The sequence below is a fragment of the Tympanuchus pallidicinctus genome, unplaced genomic scaffold (assembly GCF_026119805.1).
Source record: "Tympanuchus pallidicinctus isolate F22 unplaced genomic scaffold, pur_lepc_1.0 scaffold4, whole genome shotgun sequence".
Lineage (NCBI taxonomy): Eukaryota > Metazoa > Chordata > Aves > Galliformes > Phasianidae > Tympanuchus > Tympanuchus pallidicinctus.
The window spans coordinates 40,938,240-40,959,736 of NW_026294758.1; the positions used below are offsets into that span (position 1 = coordinate 40,938,240).

Consider the following 21,497-nt stretch of genomic DNA (forward strand, 5'->3'; position numbering starts at 1 on the left):
TTCTTGTTTTGTCTATATGTAATAAATATCTCTCCCTTTTCTGCCTTGAGTGATTCTGATGTTTTCCTTCTATGGGCCACCTTCTGGCCTCTTTCTGGTTGGTTTACTAATTGCGAGAACTTCAGTGCTATCTGTAGCTGCATACTTAGATTTTCTTCATGTTTGTCCAGTCTGAAATTCTGTGTTTGGTGTAAAAAAACCCATATGTATATATACAGTGGAGGCCTCCAACTGCTTCCCCATTCAGGGGTGGGTACAATTAAATGGGAAGGTATGAAAAATCAATTAGTTTTCTAGCATTCCTAACATGTTTCCTTTTGTCTTTGTGATAAGTAGGATCTTGCTTCTTTGCAATCTGTCTTGTCACAGTCCTTAACTGCAACTCTCATTTATCCCTTTGTCTTTACCCAATAGCTTCTAATTCATGTTTGCTGCTGTGTTCCTGGTGGTTGTGAGGCTGCTGACAAATGCCTAATAACCTGCTTTTTTAGAAGTTGGATATATGCACTACTTCCATTTTCTGCTGTCTTTTATTTGGGTGGGGTTTCCTTAGCACTGCCATCTAAACTAACAAAGGCTATTTATCTTTAGTAGAAAGGAACTGTTACTAGTGAAATATAAACACAGAAATTAGCATTTTGTTAACCAGCAACTGAGGGCGTTAGTCATGTTTTTGCCACAATATAGGGCATGATCTGACATAGGGCTAGTTCTTCAGCATTAGTACTTTGCTAGTTTCCTAAACTTACATCTTACTAAGTTTTTGGGACAGTCTGTCAAACTTGAAAAGACCAGCAACAGGTCTAAAACAAAGCATACAAATTGGACATCTCGGAATGCACTGCTCGTAATTGAGAATAAAGAGGATAAGCTCTTATAAGGATAAGCGCACTGTCTTGAGAGTGCACTTCCGACTTAGCAAGTGAGAAAAAGCATCGATCTCTTGTAGGAGCACAGATCTCATGAACTGTCTGTGAATGTTAGATTTTGACTCAGGGTTTTGTTTTTACAACTATGTAACTCTGTCAATTCACTTTCCCCACTCATCTTCCAGACCCGTCTATTTCCCAGCAAACTATCTCTGTCCAGAATCACACAAGTGGCAGGCACCAATGAGTCAAAATGAGTGAATTATTACCTGCTAGAGTGACAGCAATGGACACAGAGTCAGATCCCAGAGTATTAGATGCGTTGCAAGCATAGAAACCAACATCAGCTTCCACAGGTGCTAGAATCTGCAAGGAGTCATCAGGCTGAAGCAGCATCCTGGGGTAAAGCAGAAAGGAGGTAAAGGTCTCAGTTTGTGCGAGAATTAATATATTTAGTTGGATTTTTACATATTTACATGATTTTATCTTTTTTACAGGGTCAAGCCTTAGAACTATACTTAAAATACAATTAATTAATTCAAAATCCTACATTGCAGCTGTGAGTTGTGATTACTAAAACTATATTTTAGCCTAATTCCTACTATTGCTACTGTTACTGTATGTATTTGAGAAAGATTGCTCAGTGCCTAGGACATCTGCTGTGGCATGTGAGACCTCCTCCTCTGCTGTGTTACTTCATATGTGGCATCAGTCAAGTTGCTTAGCCTCTCTGTCTTCCAGTTTGGCAAAGCAGGATTAGCAATAGTAAACAAAAAGACATCACATTGCAAAAGAAAAAGTTATACAACCTCCTAAAGCTGGGCAGAATAAAGTTTCATAAGTTACAAGTTAGTATCAAAATCTGAAATACGCTCCAGGTTCTTAGATTGCTAGGCAGTTTGTTCAAACTTAGTAGCTTTGTTACTATTGTAGTGAAGACAGAAAATAATACTCATCACCTCCTTGGGCTGAACCAACTGTCTCTGCCTTAGTGAATACAGACTTAGTGATATGATGAAGTGTTTCTGTTCACAGTATTTATGGTGATGTAACTTCATGAGTTCTTGATGTATAAGCAAGAATTCAGGCTGGGGGCTCTCATCAATGTTCACATACTTTTATGTTAGATATATTGTGATTATTGCTTTTAATCTGTAGCTGAAACTGTTGCTAAATCATAAAGATAAATTAAATTTCTCATCAGAAATTTTAAACAGTTGCTCCATGTTTATACACTGACCTTCTTAGCTACAGCTGTGATTGACAGTGATAAGAGTGGGGGTAATATGTCTACCAAACACAAGCAAAAAAAAAAAATCCACTTTCAGATATTGGAACTGATCAGCTTCTTTCCCAAGTCTCCTTAAATAAAAGCTGTTGTCTTCTAGTCTAGAAAAACAGGAGATACTTGCAAAATACTGTGGGTGGTAGCTAACCAGATTAGGGCCATCCATCAAAATATATTATAGAAAAGGAATTTAGTTGAAATTCTTTTTTCACCCTTTTCTGAGTAATAATAATAATAATAATAATAAATAATAATAAGAGGAGAGAGCTGCCTTATGTCAATCAAGTTTTGCAAGAAGTAAAATGCACATTTACAGTACAAACATTAATCAATTCTAAGATTGCATCTTTGCTTGCATAGCAAAAATGCCACAGAGGTGGAAATAATCACCTGCACACCTCTTATATCAGGGCTCTTTTTTAATTTTAATTTTTTTTTTTTTTGCTTTTTTTGCTAGCTCACAATGCTAGTAGCCAGCACGTTTCTTTACTCACAAATCTTCTGTTAGCATGCATCAGTATCTCCAATGTAAATTTTCTGGTATTGTATTTACTTGTCCTGTCTCTACACAGAATTTCAGAATCTACCCCAGTTATATTATACTTGTTTATAATAGTTATAACTGTGCATGTGCTGTCTGCATATCTGCAAATATACTGCCAGGGCTGACCAGTCCATCCTATATCAAATAAACATAAACAACTAAAAATACATTTAGGAAAGTTTCTCTCAATTGAGAAAAGAGGATTCTTAGTATTAGTCCATGAAAAACACAAAAGATTATTTATTTGCCATTAATCAGTGCTGCTGATGTAAATCTCTGGTACTTTAAGTTACTCCAAAATTCAGCCTTTTTTTTTTTTTTTTTAGGAATAGAAATGGGCCATATAGACAACAGGTTTTAAAAATAAAAACTCCAAACCAGACCCAACTTATCATTTTCTCAATCTACTTTTAATGTCCTTCTCTAGAAAATAAAGGTCCTCTTCTTTTCAATAATTCTGTTATTTGTGTGTCACAATTTGGCATAGCTGCTTTTCTTGAAAGTAGATCCTTTGTTGTCTCCCTTTGTATAGAATGATTTTTGGCTGGTTTCCCTATTTGCTCATAGACTGCTATTTTTGTTAGGTTTTCAGTTGCTTGTCAGCAGTGTCAAAAATACCAGCTGCAGCAATTCTTTCTGTCACCACTGTGTCTTCAGAATCTAATTTATGGACTTAAAATAATACAGCTTAATGTTTAATCAGTCTCATCTCAGTTTCTCCACATTGCATTGTCTTCAAGACAAAAATTATGTTCTACATTACCTAGATCAGTGACAAATTCAGAGAGCATCTAGCAAGCACCTAGCTCAGACTCTGTACCATCTGTTATTTAGATTCTTCTCGCGTGTACTAAGAAAATACATTCTTTTAGAAATGTTGAGTTACCAAATATCAAAGGGTCACCGCTGATGGAAACTGCAGCATTCATGGAAGAAAGGAAGAGATATGTCTTACCATGCTCACTGAAAAAAATACAAATCCCCCAAATATTTTCACATTTAGAATAGTTTTCTAAGGAAAGTAATCTGATTCTTTTTGAAATGAAACATTTTCCAGCATTTATAGAATTGTCCAGGCTTTGGGATAGATACTAGCATGCTCTGAATCTGCACTCAAAGTAGATGCTGTTATTCACCTGAAATTTTGATCTAAAAAGAGGTCTTATTTATGCATTCACATGGAATACACAGACTGAAGTCAAAGATTAACTGGAACCACATAGCTTTACTGAAAAGTGAAAGGGAACATTTTTGTTGGGACTGTGCAGAGACTAAAGCTAAACAAATTCATTTTTTGCAAGTGGAGCAACGTAATAGGAGTCATAAATACTTTTAGGGTGGATTGCACTGCTCATTGAAACAAGCAATGGACAGTCATTCATTTCTGTGACACCTTGCCATGTCAAGACAACATCCACTGCGATTTGTGACAGTGTCTTCATCTCATATGAGATAATACACACTGCAGATTGTCATCATCTACCCTAAAAATGGTAGCTTATACTCTAAAAATCACAGCACAAAACATAAACAGCCAGAGTCTCAATGGATCTTGAGTTCTTTTTTTTCAGGCAGTGGATGGCAGAGCACAAAGAAGACAAACTGCAGAGCTGACAGACAGCTCAAGCTTACTATGCACCACCACACACAGATGACCTTGTAGCTTACCGCTGTACAGTGGGAGACTGCTTATACTGTGGCTTTCATTTACACAGCTGATTGGCAACCAGTAAAAGCATTCTGAACCAAAGCCAGATCACAGCTGTGAAGAACCCAGAAAAACATTCATAAACCAATTTTTATATGCACTATAATTTCTAAACTTGCATTAATTGTAAGGTTAACTCTAAGATGCTGAATATCTCTGAAGCTCAGAGCACTGCTCATTTCTTCTCCTACCCACCAAACTGGGGGAAATATAACTGGTAAATAAAGAATTTGATAAAATCCTTCTGTCTCAATCATTAAAGAAGAGGGGTCAATAGTTAATGCAACTAAACTGCAAATAAACCATGCTTTACTGAGTCTTTATGATAGAAAATGTAAGCTAACATAGTTGACTGGTTATTCAGAATATTCATGAAGCTTAATCTTATATCAGCCAAACTGAATGGAAAAGAAAGGCAATATAAAATAAAAAAATATATAATTCAAACTAAACATTCAGAAATCATAAGAGTGTTTTATCACCAACTGAACAAAAATAACTCTGTAGCTATGTAGCTGTGGCTGCTTATATGCTGTGAGATGAACATGCAATTTCCTCATGAGCACAGTGTCCAGAATTAACAACACACGGACTTTATGTAACCTCACTTCCCTTTCAATCATTTCAAATAGAGAAAAAAAAAATCCCTTAATGGCACTGTTCCAACAGGATGTAATCAGTGGCAATGAAAGTTTATATATGCAACTTTTGGGGGGCCAAGAATATATTTTTACAGGACTATGGCCAAATAAAGTGATATGATAGGCCCAAGTCTCAATCAAGATTGCATGTGATTTCTCTAAGACATACATTCCTGCTCTTTGTCTCCCTTTCCCCTGCAAAAGTTTCAATTTTTTAATGTGAATCCTATTATACTGAATAGACATAGAAAGAGAGAAAAGAACCAAAACATTCAGTACATTAGAGAAAGCAGTGATTATGGAATTGCTAGGCTGCCAAAGTGAGAAAGAAACTAGTAAACTAATCATGTAACTATGCAGAAGAAGCAATTTATCTTCACTAAATCAAGATTGCACTGACAAATCATAAGCACTGCAATGTGAACTAATTTTTACCTTGACTCTGTCTCTCCTCATTTCTGAAGATAACCCACTCAGATGTCTTAACAGAGATTACCATCCTGTGCAGAAATTGCTCCTAGCAATTTTCCTTGGACTGTTTCACTGTAATCATGTCAGTTAATACCACTGCTTCATCCACACTTTACCTTTCTATACTTACATACCACCTCCTCACAGAACAGCACAAACGTAGAAAAATCTGAAGCATATACATGAGCGAAATGTATGGTATGAACACAGATAAGTATACAACTAGAATTGAAAGTCTCTTTTTGTGTGCTCTTGCAGATGAATTGGGGTGATCTGAAGATAAAGGCTATCTGCAGGAAAAAGGTACTAATTTTTGAGGTACTTAAATAGAAGTACTTTATTACTCAGGTTTTCAAACTAAACCTCAGTGGCAGCTATACACAGAAAGTTTGTACAGGTGAGGATGCACTAACTCATATCAGAATAGTAATGCATATACGTAAGTATGTTGAGATAACAGTGAAAGCTGAAAATAGCCATAGAGTATGGTTCCACACTATTAACCACTGATGTGGACTAGTGTTTATTTTCAGATGAAGTAGCCAGCTTATGTTTTGTCCTTTAATACAATTCCAATTGTGTTTATCTGAAACCATCCTCAAATTCAAAAGATGCTTCCCTACTCTATCATAGAATCATTGAATATGACAACTTGGAAGGGAACCACAAGGATCATAGAGGATTCATCTCCTGGATCCACTCTGGACTGTACAAAATTCAAACTATATTTCTAAGAGTTGTACAAATGCTTCCTGGACTCTGGCAGCTGATAGGAGTGATCACTGCCATGAGGAGCCTGTTCAGGGAACAGGCTAATCCCCAACCTGACCTTCCCTGACACAATTCATGTCATTCCCTCATTCCACATCACTATCACCAGAGGGCAGGGCTCAGTGCTGCCTCTCTGCCTCTTTGGGCTGAACAAGGTGAGGGACCCCAGCAGCTACTCGTACGTCTTCACCTTTAGGCTCTTTATCATCTTTGCTGCCTTCTACCTGGCCACTCTCTAATGGTATTAAATTCCCTTTATGTCCTTTAGAATGCTTTTCACCTTCTATCAGAACATCCACAGGGGATGGTGATTATAGTGCCCACTGAGTTTTATCCTGGGGAAATTTTACACACGGATACACGTGTGGAAGACAGATGCCTCACTACCTCCATGTTGGAGAGACCTTGCTGGAACACTGTGAGAAATGCACTTCTAACAGAGGATGAACCCTTCCCCAGGGAATAATACCGCATGATGCTTGACAGAAAATTAAATTCCAGATTTATTTTCAAGTACCTCTGTGATCAGCAATGAAAATGTATACTTCAAAAATATCCTTCTGAATTTGGAACCAGTCTAAAACAATGCCAGAGAGAGTCACAAAACAGCCCTATCTATCCTGTGGATTAGCTCTGAAATCTGAAAATAAACCAGATATCATTCATCAGTGTGCACCAGAACCAATCTTCGTATCAGAAATTTCTACCTTCACATAGGAAAGCACAGCAAAGCTCTCAGCCTCCAGACTTGGAGAGTTTTTTTGACTGCACTAAGAACTTACTTATTTCCATACTTTAAAATAACTTTATTTACTGAAACAAAAGTAAGTCTGGATTGCCATACCAGATTGATTCAGCATCCAGACCTTGCTGCAGTTACACTGCCCTGCTTGCCACTACATATATAAGCCTTTCTTCCAGCTATGAAATCAGACTATAGCAAAAACTGATTTTGCCCATAGGACTGACTGGCCTTAAGACATGGAAACTGAAGAGTAAAAATATTAACTGTTTTCTGAAAAGTTAAATAATTTATTTTACCTATCATTGTATTTCACCTCCTCTCCATTCTTAGCCCAGCTGATGGTGGGCTTTGGGTTTCCCACTGCTTCGCAGTGAAGCAGCACACTCAGTGTGCCACTGGCTAGAACCACTGTCTGTCCCAGGTGGGTGACAACCTCTGAAGCAGAAAGCTGTTGTGCTGCTGAAATCTTTCGGAGGATGGCAGGCTTTTGATGAGGGCTGTGCAAGCCATTCGTTGGGTTCATAGGTGTGGGAAGAAATGCTTCAGCAGATGATGTCCTCAGGGAGCTGGTAAATCCAGAAACATGTCTGTGGAAAGGGTATTCCATGGAAGCTGAATCAACTCTTCGTCTTGATGCTTTGAGGACAGATTCCTGATGCTCCAAGTGGCTCTTGAAAATCTCATGGGCCAGCTGTACAACAAGCTGCTCAGTGTAAATATCTTTAAGCTCCTCAGGCTGCTGAGACAAATTCCTTATGATATCATCCAACCGTTTCTGCTCTGTGACCATAGTATATGGCAGGCTATACTCCTGGCTCTGGTCTTCCTCTGAGGACACATTTCTCTCTGTGGACTCCTGGGCTTCCCAGAATTCCAGATTTCCCCCTGGCCAGCTCTTGTGCTGTAGCAACCTTGAGACAATATTGTCATACCAGCCACTAGGGTCAGCAGGATGCCCTCGCTTTTCAGTCTTGCTCCCATTGAAGAGAATACCATTGATATGTTTCTCCTGTGTTCGCAAGGCTTCATTCAGACTGGCCTTTCTCATGGTCTCTTCCTCCCTAATGCCAGCTGGCTGCCCAGCAACGAGATTTTTGTTGCTTCCTATTAGTTTAATTACAAAATGCTCCCGGGCTGGCCCTGCTATACAGGTATATATCCCAGTGTCTGAAGGCTTCAAACGATGGATTTTCATGTACCCATAGGGTGCAATGGTGATGTGAGCTGTGCTGATGAGTCTCTTATTATCCTTCTCCCAGAAGATCATTGACTTCCGGAACCTCCTTGTGGGGCATCGCAGAATAACGGAGGTTTTGGGCAACAGGTAGGCATACCCACCCACAATAAAGTGTAGCTTCTTCTGCTTCCTTGTCTGGATGTAAACTTTCTTTACAGCCACAATATGAGGACTTTGCTTATGAGCTGGCCTGTTGTGCCCTGAAATATCATTAATACTATTAGTATGTGGTACCATTAAGCAAAACAAGCAGTTTACTTTGGTGCTGGCAGCATTTGACCCATTAGATGACAATAGGAGAAACTGGCCACCAGCTGCTGAGCATTAAGCTGGGACAGTCACAGTAAGAAGAACAAGACTCACTTCAGGAATGCAAAAGTAGTCTTGCCCATGATGCATGCAGAAACCTACGCACGAGGACCAAGAACTTTATGAAAAGGAGAAAAATCCAGTGTAAAGATAGTTCTTGTTGTTAACGTATTTCAGTGATGACTATTGTTTAATAAACAAATAAAAAAAGATAAATGTTTATCATCCCAGATTGGAAACACAACACAATCTTGCAGATCACATGAGTAAAGAGGACTGAAAGTACTGCTAACTCAAGGAACAACACTGAACAGAACAAAAATCTATGGAATAAGATTAAAAATACTGGGGAGATACTATCAAAGTGCTTTAATTCTGTTTCCAGATCTTTATGACAGATATTTGTGTTACAAAGCACTAAACAAAATAGCATATGTGTCCTGCTAGTTAATACCATACCACATTTGGCCTTATCATTTGTTCTGAATGTGAATCCTGAATTCTTTTTTTCTCCCTGACATAATCAACATTTAATAGGTTTCAGAGTTCATAGTCTGCTCCAAGCTGAAGCAGGGTTGCCATTCAATCTTTCACATACTCAGCTGTCTTATTGCAAGCTAGGGAAGATCAGACAGGGAGACCTTTCACTTCTTGTAAAGGACAACAGAAAAGGCATGGAATACCAACATGAAATACATCCAACCTATGCTGCATGATTACTTAGGAATTCCAAGTCACGTAGGCTTCTGAATGACAAAATGAAAAATACTTATTTTAAATTATCTTAAAAAAGCATCCCTTACCAAGTGTTTGTTTGTAGCTCAGGCTGCTATCCAGCATTGCTAAGCCTCTACATTGCAGTTGTGAAATTTAGATCTAGATTTGGAACAAAATTTTGAGCCGGTTCTTCCAGAAAGGACTAGTTCCTTTCTAGCAATTGGTTCAGAGTCAGCTCCACACTAAGATTTATAAATTTTATCCAGTGATTTGTATAATTGTTAAAAAGAATATTGTGGCTTATAGAAAAACTGAGCTGCAATAGCCACTCCACGAATATTGAGCAACACTAGTGCAAAAGAATGTTATGAAGCATGTGACAGCATGAATTTCCTGGTGATGGATATTCAAGCCCCTTTTCCCCACACACTCCTAAGTTTATTCTTCACTTACTTGCACAGGTTGCTAGTGCACAGGGCCTGATCAAGGATGAGAATGGCAGAGGTGGGCAAAGGGAGGAATTGATGATGATAGAACCCCCAGTTTTCAGCATCTTTCTGCAAATAGCATTTCGACTCTGCGTTCCCTCTCCACAGCTCACTGAACACTGCAAACAGAATGACAAACATTAGGGATGATGTTTACAGATGTAGTAGAAATCATGAATGCGTGTTTCAGATATTAATGAGTTACTTCAATCTGGTGGTTATCAGTTATGATCCACAGAAAAGAGTTCAAACCCTTTAATATTAGACAGTAGTGCTCAATGCATATGTGTGCTATAGCTTGGGAAAATTTGAGCAGGCTTATTTTATTTCCTACTTGTACAGCATCATAATAATTGAGAATAAACTGGGTTGCACAGGGATGTCCACATGTAAAAGTGCTGGCAAGCCGGGGAAAAGCCTGTAAGGGATACAAACCCACTGCTTTAGATCCTGTATCTACAAGGTAACACATCCTTGTGAACCACACTGGAGATGGAGTGAGAGAGAGAAAAGAAACAGAGGATGAAAAGAGCAAAAAGGCAGTCTTTAAGACAAATGGCAAAGAGAGTGAAGTCAGATTTCATTTTGAAGTGTACCAACATACAGAAATGTGAGTTGTATGAATGTAAACATAAACCATGTTGCGTGAAGGAAAGATGATTAGGAATAGAATTGCCATCTTCACTGCCTGAATGAGTGTGTCTTAATGCAGACTTCATGAGTTAAACTGCTTATTTGAATAAAATGTCAAGATAGATGATCATATTAAGGCTACAGGTAGGCTCTATGAGGTGACTGGTGTTTCTTTCAGGATTAAGGTATTCTCTACCTCTTTGCATGAAGGAGAATAGAGATTAGATTGCAAGAGGGGGAGTGTTTTTCATGTTTTTCATATATGTAAAGAAATTTTTTCTTAAGCCATATGGAACTGGAAAGGAAGCCTGGGAATGCAAGGCTTTGGTAGAAAGAATTTTTTGGCCATCCTTAAATTGAAGGAAGGAAGGAACCAGCTAACATTACAAAATTAGTGTCCAAGAGTGACAGGCCTGACAGAGATGGTAGTGGTATACCTACAAAAGACTGAAATAATTCCTTTACCTTTCCCTTCCTTTTGGAAGGAAGAACACTAAGCCTGAGGAAGTGAAGATTACACTTCATGGGTGTCTTGGATGAACAGATGAAAAGGCTGTATATGTACAGAGGCAGGAACTTACTGTTTTGAGCATGGATTGTGTTTATGCCAGAAAGAAGGCATAAATTGTTCTGGCTGGAAGGCTTAATTGCATCTGTAGTAGAGATGAGGTAATAACCACCAAGCTGTTGATTATTATGTCACCTGCTAGAGTATTAAGTACAGATTACAGGACAAAACTAGGCACAACAGGCCTTGTGCAGTCTGAACACTTTTGGCTCCTTCATCCCATGTGACTGAGAAACATAATCACAAAACCCAGCACAATATTAATGCATACAAACAGCATACCTGTGACCAGTCAGAAAGAAGCCACTCATTAGGACAGTCCTCATTTTTGCAGGTTTGCTGGGAAACCAGCTTCGGCATGGAGCAGAAGGTTTCTGGCAGCTCTAACAAGCTTCCATCTGCCAGACGCTGCTTGCAAAGTATATCTCGCTTCTGGACACCGCCTCCACATGTCTGTGAACACTGGGAGAAAAGAGTCAGTCACCTTGCATCACATTTGCACTATGTCAAATTGCAGCAAAAATTAGTAGTGAGTTTCTGTAGAGATCAATACCTAGTTATAGACAAGCAGAAAATAGAACAAAAAATATAAGAGATGTCACAGCAGATTTCTTTTTAAAATGCCAAAAGTATTTTGGGAAGTGGAAAAAATATATTTTGATAAAATGAAAAACAAGCAAACAAAACCTGCATCAGCATTTCTGAAAGATTTGTTTTCAGAAATTTGTACAGAAATGCAACATGGAGAAGGAAAAATTGCCCTTTTCTCTGTCAACTGGAAAATCAGGTACTTGCACAGGATGCAGAGGATCTAGATTCAAGCATTTGTGTCTGAGCTCCAACTGTGCTATTGGCAGGGTGAGAGAATATGGAAATGTCTCCTCCAGAAGAAGTCAATTCAAGACCTTATTCATTTCCAGGATTTTATTATGTATATTAGATAATAATAGCTATGATCTAAATATTTATTCAAATTCAGCTTATTAAAAAAGAGTTCACATTAGTGAGAAAAACAAATGGAAATCTGAGTGTGATAAGTAAGTTTCCCTAGTTCATCACTTCGCCTTTTCTTCTGTTTGTAATTTTCTTATTTTTCATTTCTGAATGTCATGAGGTCTATTACCAGTGCAGGTCAAAACTAAACTGTCCAGACTTGAATTCCTGTCTTTGAAGACTTCTTGCAGAGCAGCATTTCTCTCATTTCTAAATCATGTGAAAGCTGTATTCCAGCTGCAATCTGCTGTTGGCCTCAACAATTGGTTTATAAGGTTAGTATAATAAACGATTAAATAACCACGCAGCCCTTTTATATTTATGGCTGTCATGACAGCAGTGCGTGCTCTTTTCAAAAGGTAAGGAGGAAGGTTTATTTGAGTAAAACTAAATCTGGCTGATTAATATCCAGAGAACCCACCTCCCCTCTCTCTTTAATGTAAATATCCCCCCTCTGTATCCATTTTCTACTCATGCAGGGCAGGAAATTTTGAACAAGCAGATTTAATAGATTTCCTGAATCATTTTTGTAAGCTTGGTGGCTCAGCCCTTTTTTCTGACTAACTTTTTGCTGTGGATGGCAGGAGGCTCATGAGTCTTCTGTGCATTCCAGGCAGTTTATCTCTTTTCCAGTCAGAGGAGGAGGAAGAGCTTGCACTATGCTGAAATTACCAGAAGTTGCTTATAGTTCACAACATAGGAATTATGTCCAAGAAGTAGTAAGCCAGATGAAGAAAAATTAAAAGATAAACAAAGACATCTAGCCAGGCTGGATGTGGCTCTGGGCAGCCTGGTCTAGTGATTGGTGACCCTGCACATAGAATGGGGGTTGAAACTAGATGATCACTGTGGTCCTTTTCAACCCAGCCCATTCTATGATTCTATGATTTATGATCGATGACAGGAATTATTTAAAAAATCTATGAAAGATCCCTCTCTGAGAGAGCTGCATAAACTTCAACACAAACCTCTTTTTTTAGGATATACATTTTCCTTGAAAGACAGAATGGAAATGCAAACTTGAACACCATGAAGAAAAATATATTTATCTTTAGTTTGCCCTTTAATGGTAAAAAAAAGCTTTTATTCTACTGAGAATGCTATAAAGCTCAAAAGCTTCAAAAAATTAAAACAAGTAAGACAGTATTTCAATTTTCAGCAAAAGAAAACATTTATCAGCATTTCATTCAAGGACAATTCATTCTGAGGAGAGAATAGATCAAGAAAAATATGATTTATGATTAAAAATATTATTGCAAGATTGCCTAAGAACTGCAGCCATACACTAGAGCCAAAATATGTTAGGCACTGTATAAACACAACAAAAGCATGTTCCCTCTGTCAGTCAAACAAATCCCAGGAAGTCTCCCTGCCCTTCCATTTCTAAGATATAAAAAAAATTAAGACAAAGCAGATCTTTTCTTGCTTCTTGCACTTCAGTCACGCACACTTCTTTGTTCTCTGAAGAATAACTAGCTACTCAATACCAAACTCCATGCCAAATGACAGAGAGAGCCAAATACTGTAACAAGATTCCTCTCGGTCTTCAGGAATGCTCTTCTAGGACAGTACTGGATTACTGCTCTGGAGCTGTGCATGTGCCCATCTTTCACTCCTGGAACCTTTTCATTTGTCTGTGATCTTTGCTGTCTTTTCTCTAGTGGAGGCTTCCAGCTCTCACATTACTTCTTGAAAGGGAGTAGACCAATGAGAGCAATGTCTACGATGTCTGTTTGGATGTACAGATAGTATGAAGCAGTAATTCTTGAGAGGATCCTTATTTAGACACATCCCATCTGAACAATGTGCTCTTTCTCTCTCTTTCTCTGCTGTCAGAAAGATCTCACAGCACTATTATGATAGAGAAGTGTGTTTGTGTCACAGGAAGGAGAGGTGCACCATGGCTTCACCTCACCTATCCAGGTAGGTAAAGTGTTTGTACTGTGTCTCCCTCCTACCTTCCACAGTGTCTGAGCAGACCCAGTTCCTATATCCCTTTCAGAGGAGATCTGTTGAGAACTGCATCTACCCACACTGATACACAATTTTGCCTAGTTCAACAATTAGCTTAATAAAACATAAGGCTGATGCCAGAGAAGATGATCTATATATCCTGTTCTGCTAGCCACTCATAGCTGGTGTTTGCTGCCTTTTCCCATATGCCAGCGAAGTATTTGTGCAGTTGCACAATGAGCCAAAGTGGAAGGTTAGTCTAGGCTTAAAGTCAATTATACTTTTGCCTAGCTTTTGCCAGATCATCGTGTTGACTGCACAACACTTCCAGAGATTGCAAAGGAATAGGCACTGTGAGGGCAAGAAAGAGCCCTCCACAGAAGCTATGATCTCCTTTGGTAGAAGTACTGACTCATTTCATTCTAAACTGCTGACAGAACTGTAACCTCGGCTTCTCCAAAAACAATCATTGCTTTGATCTATTCTGCTCATGTAACAGCCTGCAAAAATTACAATTAACATAGTTACCACTAAAAGTAGAGATGAAAAGCCAACCATCTCTGAGTCTCAGCATGTGTCTATGTGCATCTTCTCACATGCATTTACTGCACAGAATTTAGGCAAAGATACCGGTTTCAAAGTTTAGGAGTCAGGGAAGATGGTCTCCCCTCCAGGTGCCTTTGGCAATGGCCGAATCTTTGAAAGGGTGTAATGTTATGGCCAGTCCTACTTACACACAGAGGTGAGGAGTGAGCTGTTTAATTTCACACTGCCCTTTGCTCATCCCTTTATGATGGGTCTACAACAGCACAAGCTATGATTTTACTCTCAAAAATCAATTTTCTGTCTATGTTTCTACAGTGAGATATAGCATCTAAATAGGGAAAACATGCATTTCTCTCAGTTGGTTTCTAAGGACTATCACTAGTATATTTAGAAAGGACATCTTACAATACAGAGAGAAACAGCTAGGAAAATATCTGAAAAGGATAAGAGATTTCCCATGCTAGCTCTGCTGTGAAGCTATTGTTCTTACTATCTTTGGAGTGAAGACAGCACTGAGCAAGACAAAAAAACTCAGACTGTGACACTTACTAATAAAATAACGAAAGACGAAGATTTATTAATGGATGTCTCCCATTTGTGGTCTGAAGAACAGATATTTCCAAAGGCTTGTAAAAATGAAAGCTCACATCCACTTTCCTGCAGCAACACACTACTGAAAACAAGATAAACATCCTAATGCACTTAGCTGAGAAATAAAACTGTTTAAAAATACATAGTCTTGGATCTGCAAAGAGATATTTTAAAAATCACTTGTAATGTTACTACACTGATAATTATCCTGTGTTTATCTGCCAGAAACACTAGGGCTTTTAAAGGCATTTAATTCAAAGAATCCTTCCTCAACAAGCATAATGAGCCTTAGAAGAGAAAATACTGTGTATTGCAGTTTTAATCTCCTGTTTATTTGTTTGCTTAAAATCTATTTTGAGAGAGTGCTTGGAAAAGAAGGATGAGCTCCATAGATGAGACCAAATAAATGTCTTCAATCTGTGCCATGAGGAGAACAGATGTTGCTTTCTATTGTCTATTTCTAAACTTCATTGGACCTTTCTTATTATGGGAAAGCACCTTTCTGCACGACCCTCCACACATGTAGAAACATCTTTCAGGGACCCGGGGCAATGCGAGTTCTTTGCAAGATTTGCAGGCCTCTTCAGCAGCCTCCTGCCTTGGTATGCCTGCTGTACAGCCAGAGTTCACCTCCAGGTCAAGTTTTGGCTATCAACATCCAGAGATGTTCCTGGCTTGTCCCAGGGGTCAAGTGGTTGTAATAATCATACAGTGCAATGCACTGTCCTGATGATGCAGGTTTTCACATGGAGGTAATCCATGGGAAACTTGTTTGACAGAACTTCCAGGCCTGGTCTTGTTACAGGGTGGAAATTACAGTACAGAAGATGGTGGTGCAGAGAAAGAAGACAGAAGACCTTTAAGAAAATGAGAGGATGGAAATTCGTTTTGATGCATTTTCTTGCTCTATATTCTTCCTGTCAGAGGCAGATGACTATTTTCAGTCCAGAATTGCACTGTTTATGCCATTTTCTCCTAATGAAAGTTAATTACAAGAAATATTCAGTACCCGTATGGTGAGGTACTATCTAAAGAGCTGAGCATCCTGCAAAGCATGTGGAAGAAAGTGCAGAGGAGCTATAATGTGGCCTTTGTTAAGCCACAGCAGTGAACTGCAGTACAGATCCTCTGTCTTCACCCAGTCCAGAGAAGTCAGCGGTTAACGCATAAAATGCAACCTGAACTGTCTAATTTAATTCCTGCTTGATATGTTTGTTAAAGCCTTTATATTTAATTGGGCTCCTAAGATCTGCTACATCTCCTGCAAAAAGGCTGGTTATTTGAGAGTCCCCAAGAAAATATAAAATAAGCCTCAAACATAGCTTTAGACAGGCAGACATGTGTATGTTTACGCTGCTGAAGAAGACATTCAAATCCTGAAAAAAAAGTCTATCTGGAAATATTTCTCGCAGAAGCTATTTTTGTACATTCCAGACTGGCCTACAGCCAATGGCCATTTTTAGCAGAGCATCAATTTTTCAGTGTACTATAATGAATGTTTCTTCTGACTGTTCAAATAAACTTGCAGAAAACTGTTTTCTCTAAGGACTGCCGCCAACTATAGGCTTTTTAACAAACACAGGCACACCTTACAGTATATCTTTATTTTGTTATGCGTTAGTAAAAAATGACTTGCTATTTAGAAATGCAGCATTTATGTGTGAGTAAAGTCTAGTAATATTTAAAAGTACAACTAAGCAAATATGTGTATGTGAATATTGATAGACAAATTAGCAATAAAGTAAGAAATATTGCTCAATTGTTTTAAACAATGGACTAAAACCATAGGCTAGTCATCTAGCTTTGACAGAACATCAGGCTGGCATAAATTTTGGTTGCTGGGATGGCCCAAATCCAGAGATCTCCTGTGAAGTCCAGTTTCACAAATTTAACAGCTTCATTAGATTATTACATTAACATCTCCCTGGCTGCTCAGTTAATGGTAGATTTTATAGATGGAGACTGGGAGTCACATGTAAATACAGTGCCAAGTGCTTGTGGTTTTCTGAATAGAAGGGAATGAATCTTTACATCAGTAGAATTGAAGGTTTAAATAAGCCTTTTGCTTATACCTCCTCTGTGCAGTGATTTTTCCCTTTTTTCTCTTCGGCAGGACAGAGTAATTTCTTCCTATGAAGATTATATCCAACATAAACACCCTTAGGTCTTTTGAATTGCTTAAGTGTTTTCTTTTGCAACCAAATGGCAGCAAATAAATTCATTTCAGGCTGCCTAGTGAAGAGCTTTGTGCACATCCACTGTGTAGATAGGAATTTTCAGTAATAGTGTAAAAAGGAATGAATTTCATAAAGTGAAGTACCCAAGATTCATTTGTGACTTTGAGGGATGAGGAGAGATTATTGCTCTAAAATAAATTATATGAGAATAAAAGGAATAGTCAGCAAGATCTAGAGATTCTCTCCTTCCTGATCCCTGTAGCTTTGTATTCTTAGAAATCCTGGCATTACTCATCCAAATCCAGCTGACCATTAATCACATTAATCACAGAACACATCTGGTATCTATGGTCGGCTATTAAATGTTATCACTTAATTTTGCTTCAGAAGTAGCAACAATCATTATTTGCCAATTAAAACCTTGATTTAGTTTTCACTGAAAAGCAAAAAGACACACTTCTAATTTTTTAACTAGTTTATCAGCACAGAAAATGAATTTTCTTGATAGGCTAATAAAAAACAACTCACTGATAATGCATTCAGTGACTGCTTTTGACAGTAATTAATGAGATTACCTCATACATTCTTACCTCTTGCCATTCTGTAGTATACCAGGAAGGCGGGCAGTCAAAGCGATTACAGGCTTGTACAAGCGATGGCTTAGGTTTATGGCACAATTCATCTGCTAAAATCACAGTCTCGTTACTTTCTCTTGATAGTAGGTGAGAACAGAAGACATCTCGTGTCTGCAATCCGACCCCACACGTAAGACTGCAGGTGTTCCATTTCCCAATTTCCCATCTGTGAAGGGGTCAGGAGAGAAAAACTTCAGCGCAAAATAATGTATCCTTGATCTTTTATCTTTTTATAATAGGAGATGGAGTGAAGAAGCAGTGCATGAAAGAGATTCCTCCTTTGACCAAGGTGAACCTTCTGGTAGCTGCTGGATGAGGTTAAAAAGAGTATTAACTGTTCCCCTGCATTTTAGTTTTGTCAAAAGCCCTTGGACTTTCAGTCTGTAATACTGTAAGATTAGTTTTGTGTCCTAAATTAAAAGTCTTTGATGAGCCAGAGCCTGGCTAATGTATTTCAAGAGTGAATGGACTTGATTTAATGGTTCTTTTCTGTCTTTAGCCAAAAGACAAAAACCCTAGTAGCAACATTTATGAGAGGACTGGTGAATTCCTGAGCAGCAATTTCTTCCAGAAGATCTAGATGTGGGGCTCCAGACAGATTTTCCCCTGTTGGGGAGGTAAGGAGAGATAAGGCCTTGAGAGATGCAACAGAATAGCAGCAAGACCTTCTTAAATTTCTAAGTAAAAAGCTGTTACTGAGTCAACCCTTTTGTCCTAGCTGCACAAATCCTGCATCAACAGAGTTGCTGATGCCTGAATTTCAGTGTTCATCACATTAAAGCTAGATTTCTAAGTTCTGAGCTGTACTGAAAATACTCATTAATTCTGTCACTGACACATTGAAAATTGCTTGAAGTGTCAGGTCTCTCTTTCGTACTCTACTAGAAGGCAATTCAGAGATATAAAGAACACATTCACAAAGAAATCCTATTTTCAGAGTGAACAAAAAAGAGAATAGTCTTCTCATCAACTTTAGACAAAACACTAGACTGACATGGGCATACTCCCACATCCAGAATGAAAGTACAAAAGGCAGATACTGACACTTTCTCTAATCCTGAAGAATAGCTTCCCTTCCTGCATGATGTCACCAAAACTGCCGGGGAAGTAAACTAAACATTCAGGATAAGGAAGGCTCAGTGAACATGCCCTTGAACACAGTAAAACTAGGCAGAAACTAAAAAGAGTGATTATGATGAAAGACACCCTCAGGCTCCAAGCAGGATAGGGATAGACAATGAATGAAAATTGTGAAATTTGTCAGCAACATGAAGCAGAATCTGCAAAAGAGTTAAGGGGAAAAACTCTGACAGTCTACAGTCAGAAGTTCAGCATGTTTCAGATATACCATGTTAGTAAATACTTTAGGGAAAAACACCTAATAACCTACTGTCACATAATTAACATGGATTTTTTTTTAAAATAAATTTGAACAAATGGAGAAGTTTGTAGGTAAGAAATAACTTCTTCCTTACTAGATGATAATGCAAATGGACCAAAAAGCCACATTATTCCCCTTCTGTACTCCATCTGCTGATTACATTGCCTGATTTTATTGTATGACAGGATGTGCTCTGAGCATTAGCATTATGCAATAATGACACTCTGGTCTCAAAAACAGCCTTGGTAGTGAAACTTACCCTCTCTTCCTTAAGTGCCACAGCACTATTGTGCTTTTAGCACAAAAAAGTGTTTAACCCTTTCTAACAATGAACAAACTCTGCATACCAAGCTAGAAGTTTCCATGGCCACTTTTCCAGACATCTGGCAGCCAATCTGGCTAATCTAGAATATGTTCTCCATATGAATGATCTTGGAGGAGAGGTCTTCCCAGATTTTCCCATAAAATTGTCAGTCAGAGTTAATGTGGATATCAGCTACCCTTTAGTTTCAGCACAATCTAAACTAAGACATTTGAGTAGGTGCTGAAAGGAAAGCATTTTCTTATTTCAGAATCTATTTTCATACATGGGTAGTTGCCAAAGTTTCATGTATTCAAGTGATGGTAATAGATGTTGCCTCCAGCAACACATTGTTTGCTAATGAGTTGGTATAAGAGCACGTTTCTGTTGGCAGTTCACATCTCAGTGGCTAGTAGTCTGCATACACTCTTTGGAGATCTTAGTTTCTGTAGAAGAGTGTTTCCTTTTCTAGGAAGAAATGCTTTGTTTCAATAAAGAGAAAGGATTTTATTTTTTTTTCATAATGTTTTAGTTTTCTGCTGTGGGTTACACTTGTTGCCCTATCATATATATCAGTTTGTTCACAACCCCTTGCAACTGCTCTTAATAGGACAGTCCTTGTGCTCAGGGAACGTGGGGTCAAATTCCCTCTTACCATGACTTTTATGGAGTTTCACAGATACAAAGCAAAGAATAGAAAGTAGAGTAGGGATGTGCCAAGTAACACAGAGATATTCAAATAACCGAACTCACAGGTGTTGCACATGGTTGGCAAAACTACACAGCCCTAGAAAAATACAGAAAAGATCAGCTATGACCCTACAGAATAGAGTTACAGGGTTGTAGGATTATTTTATAATAGCTGAAGGCGATTGCACTACCTAGACAGTATTAGTATTAGTACCAGTACTTCTAGATCTACTTGTATGGTAGAAGATAATAACCCATTTTTAAATACAGTCTTTATGTAATAAGTTTTATTTGTAGAGTGTTAGTTTTATTTGTAGAGTGTTATGAGATGCAGAGTGGTATGAAATGGGAGCTCAAATAATTCATCTTTCATTTCACACAGTCATTATTTGCATGCTCTTCTGTTCTAGTCATTGTTATTGTTGCTGTTATTGTTTTTTTGTTTGTTTTTGGTGGGTTTGGGGTTTTTCGTTTGTTTTACTGAACTAATTCCTCCAGTGAATGTGGCATACAAAAAAGAATAATAACATGATATTCTGCATGCAGTTCCCAATGTCAGAATTAAAATTCAAGCAGAATATAATCCTATACTTCAAAAGGCAAATAAGTTCCAAGAAAAAAGGTTATGCAAGTAGAATTGGAACCTCTGTGAACTGTCTGTGGTTGTTGTTAAGGTATAGACTTCAGGAAAAATCTTCATTCTTGCCGTTTGCCCAGTCAAAAATCACAGAATCATAGAATGGCTTCGGTTGGAAGGGACCTCAAGGATCAGCAGGTTCCAAGCCTTCTTTTCCCCAGTCTAAACAGACCCATTTCTTTCAGTCTCTCCTTGTAGGGCACATTCTCCAAGTCTTTCATAAGCCTTGTTGCCCTTCTCTGGACCTGCTCCAGCACCTCAATGTCCCTTCTGTACTGAAGTGCCCAAAACTGAACACAGTACTCGAGGTGAGGCTGAGTACAGGGGCAGGATGACTTCCCTGGTCCTGCTCACCACACCATTCCTGATACAAGCCAGGATGCCATTGGCCTTCTTGGCCACCTGGGCACACTGCTGGCTCATATTCAACTCACTGTCCAGCAGTACTCCAAGGTCCCTTTCCATCAGGCAGCTTTCCAACCACTCCTTCCCAAGACTGTAGGGTTGCCTGGGTTTGTTGTGACCAAAATGCAGGACCATGGAGAATAGAGCCACAGAAGACTGGGCACAAAGCAACTCTGGCCTGGGCAGCAGAGTATTAACC

The 21,497-nt window shown here is 38.6% G+C and overlaps 1 protein-coding gene across 2 annotated transcripts in view; it reads right to left on the minus strand.

Moving 5' to 3' along the window:
- The window catches only part of ADAMTSL1 (ADAMTS like 1), a 352,419-nt gene that overhangs the window by 37,438 nt on the left and 293,484 nt on the right, over window positions 1–21,497 (minus strand). For both annotated transcript variants that reach the window (XM_052701099.1, XM_052701100.1), the window contains 5 exons: window positions 17,840–18,050; window positions 11,272–11,451; window positions 9,754–9,907; window positions 7,334–8,474; window positions 1,139–1,266 (listed from right to left, as the gene is read on the minus strand). In XM_052701099.1, the coding sequence (XP_052557059.1) occupies window positions 1,139–1,266; window positions 7,334–8,474; window positions 9,754–9,907; window positions 11,272–11,451; window positions 17,840–18,050 (1,814 nt within the window). The remainder of the gene's footprint in view (window positions 1–1,138; window positions 1,267–7,333; window positions 8,475–9,753; window positions 9,908–11,271; window positions 11,452–17,839; window positions 18,051–21,497) is intronic.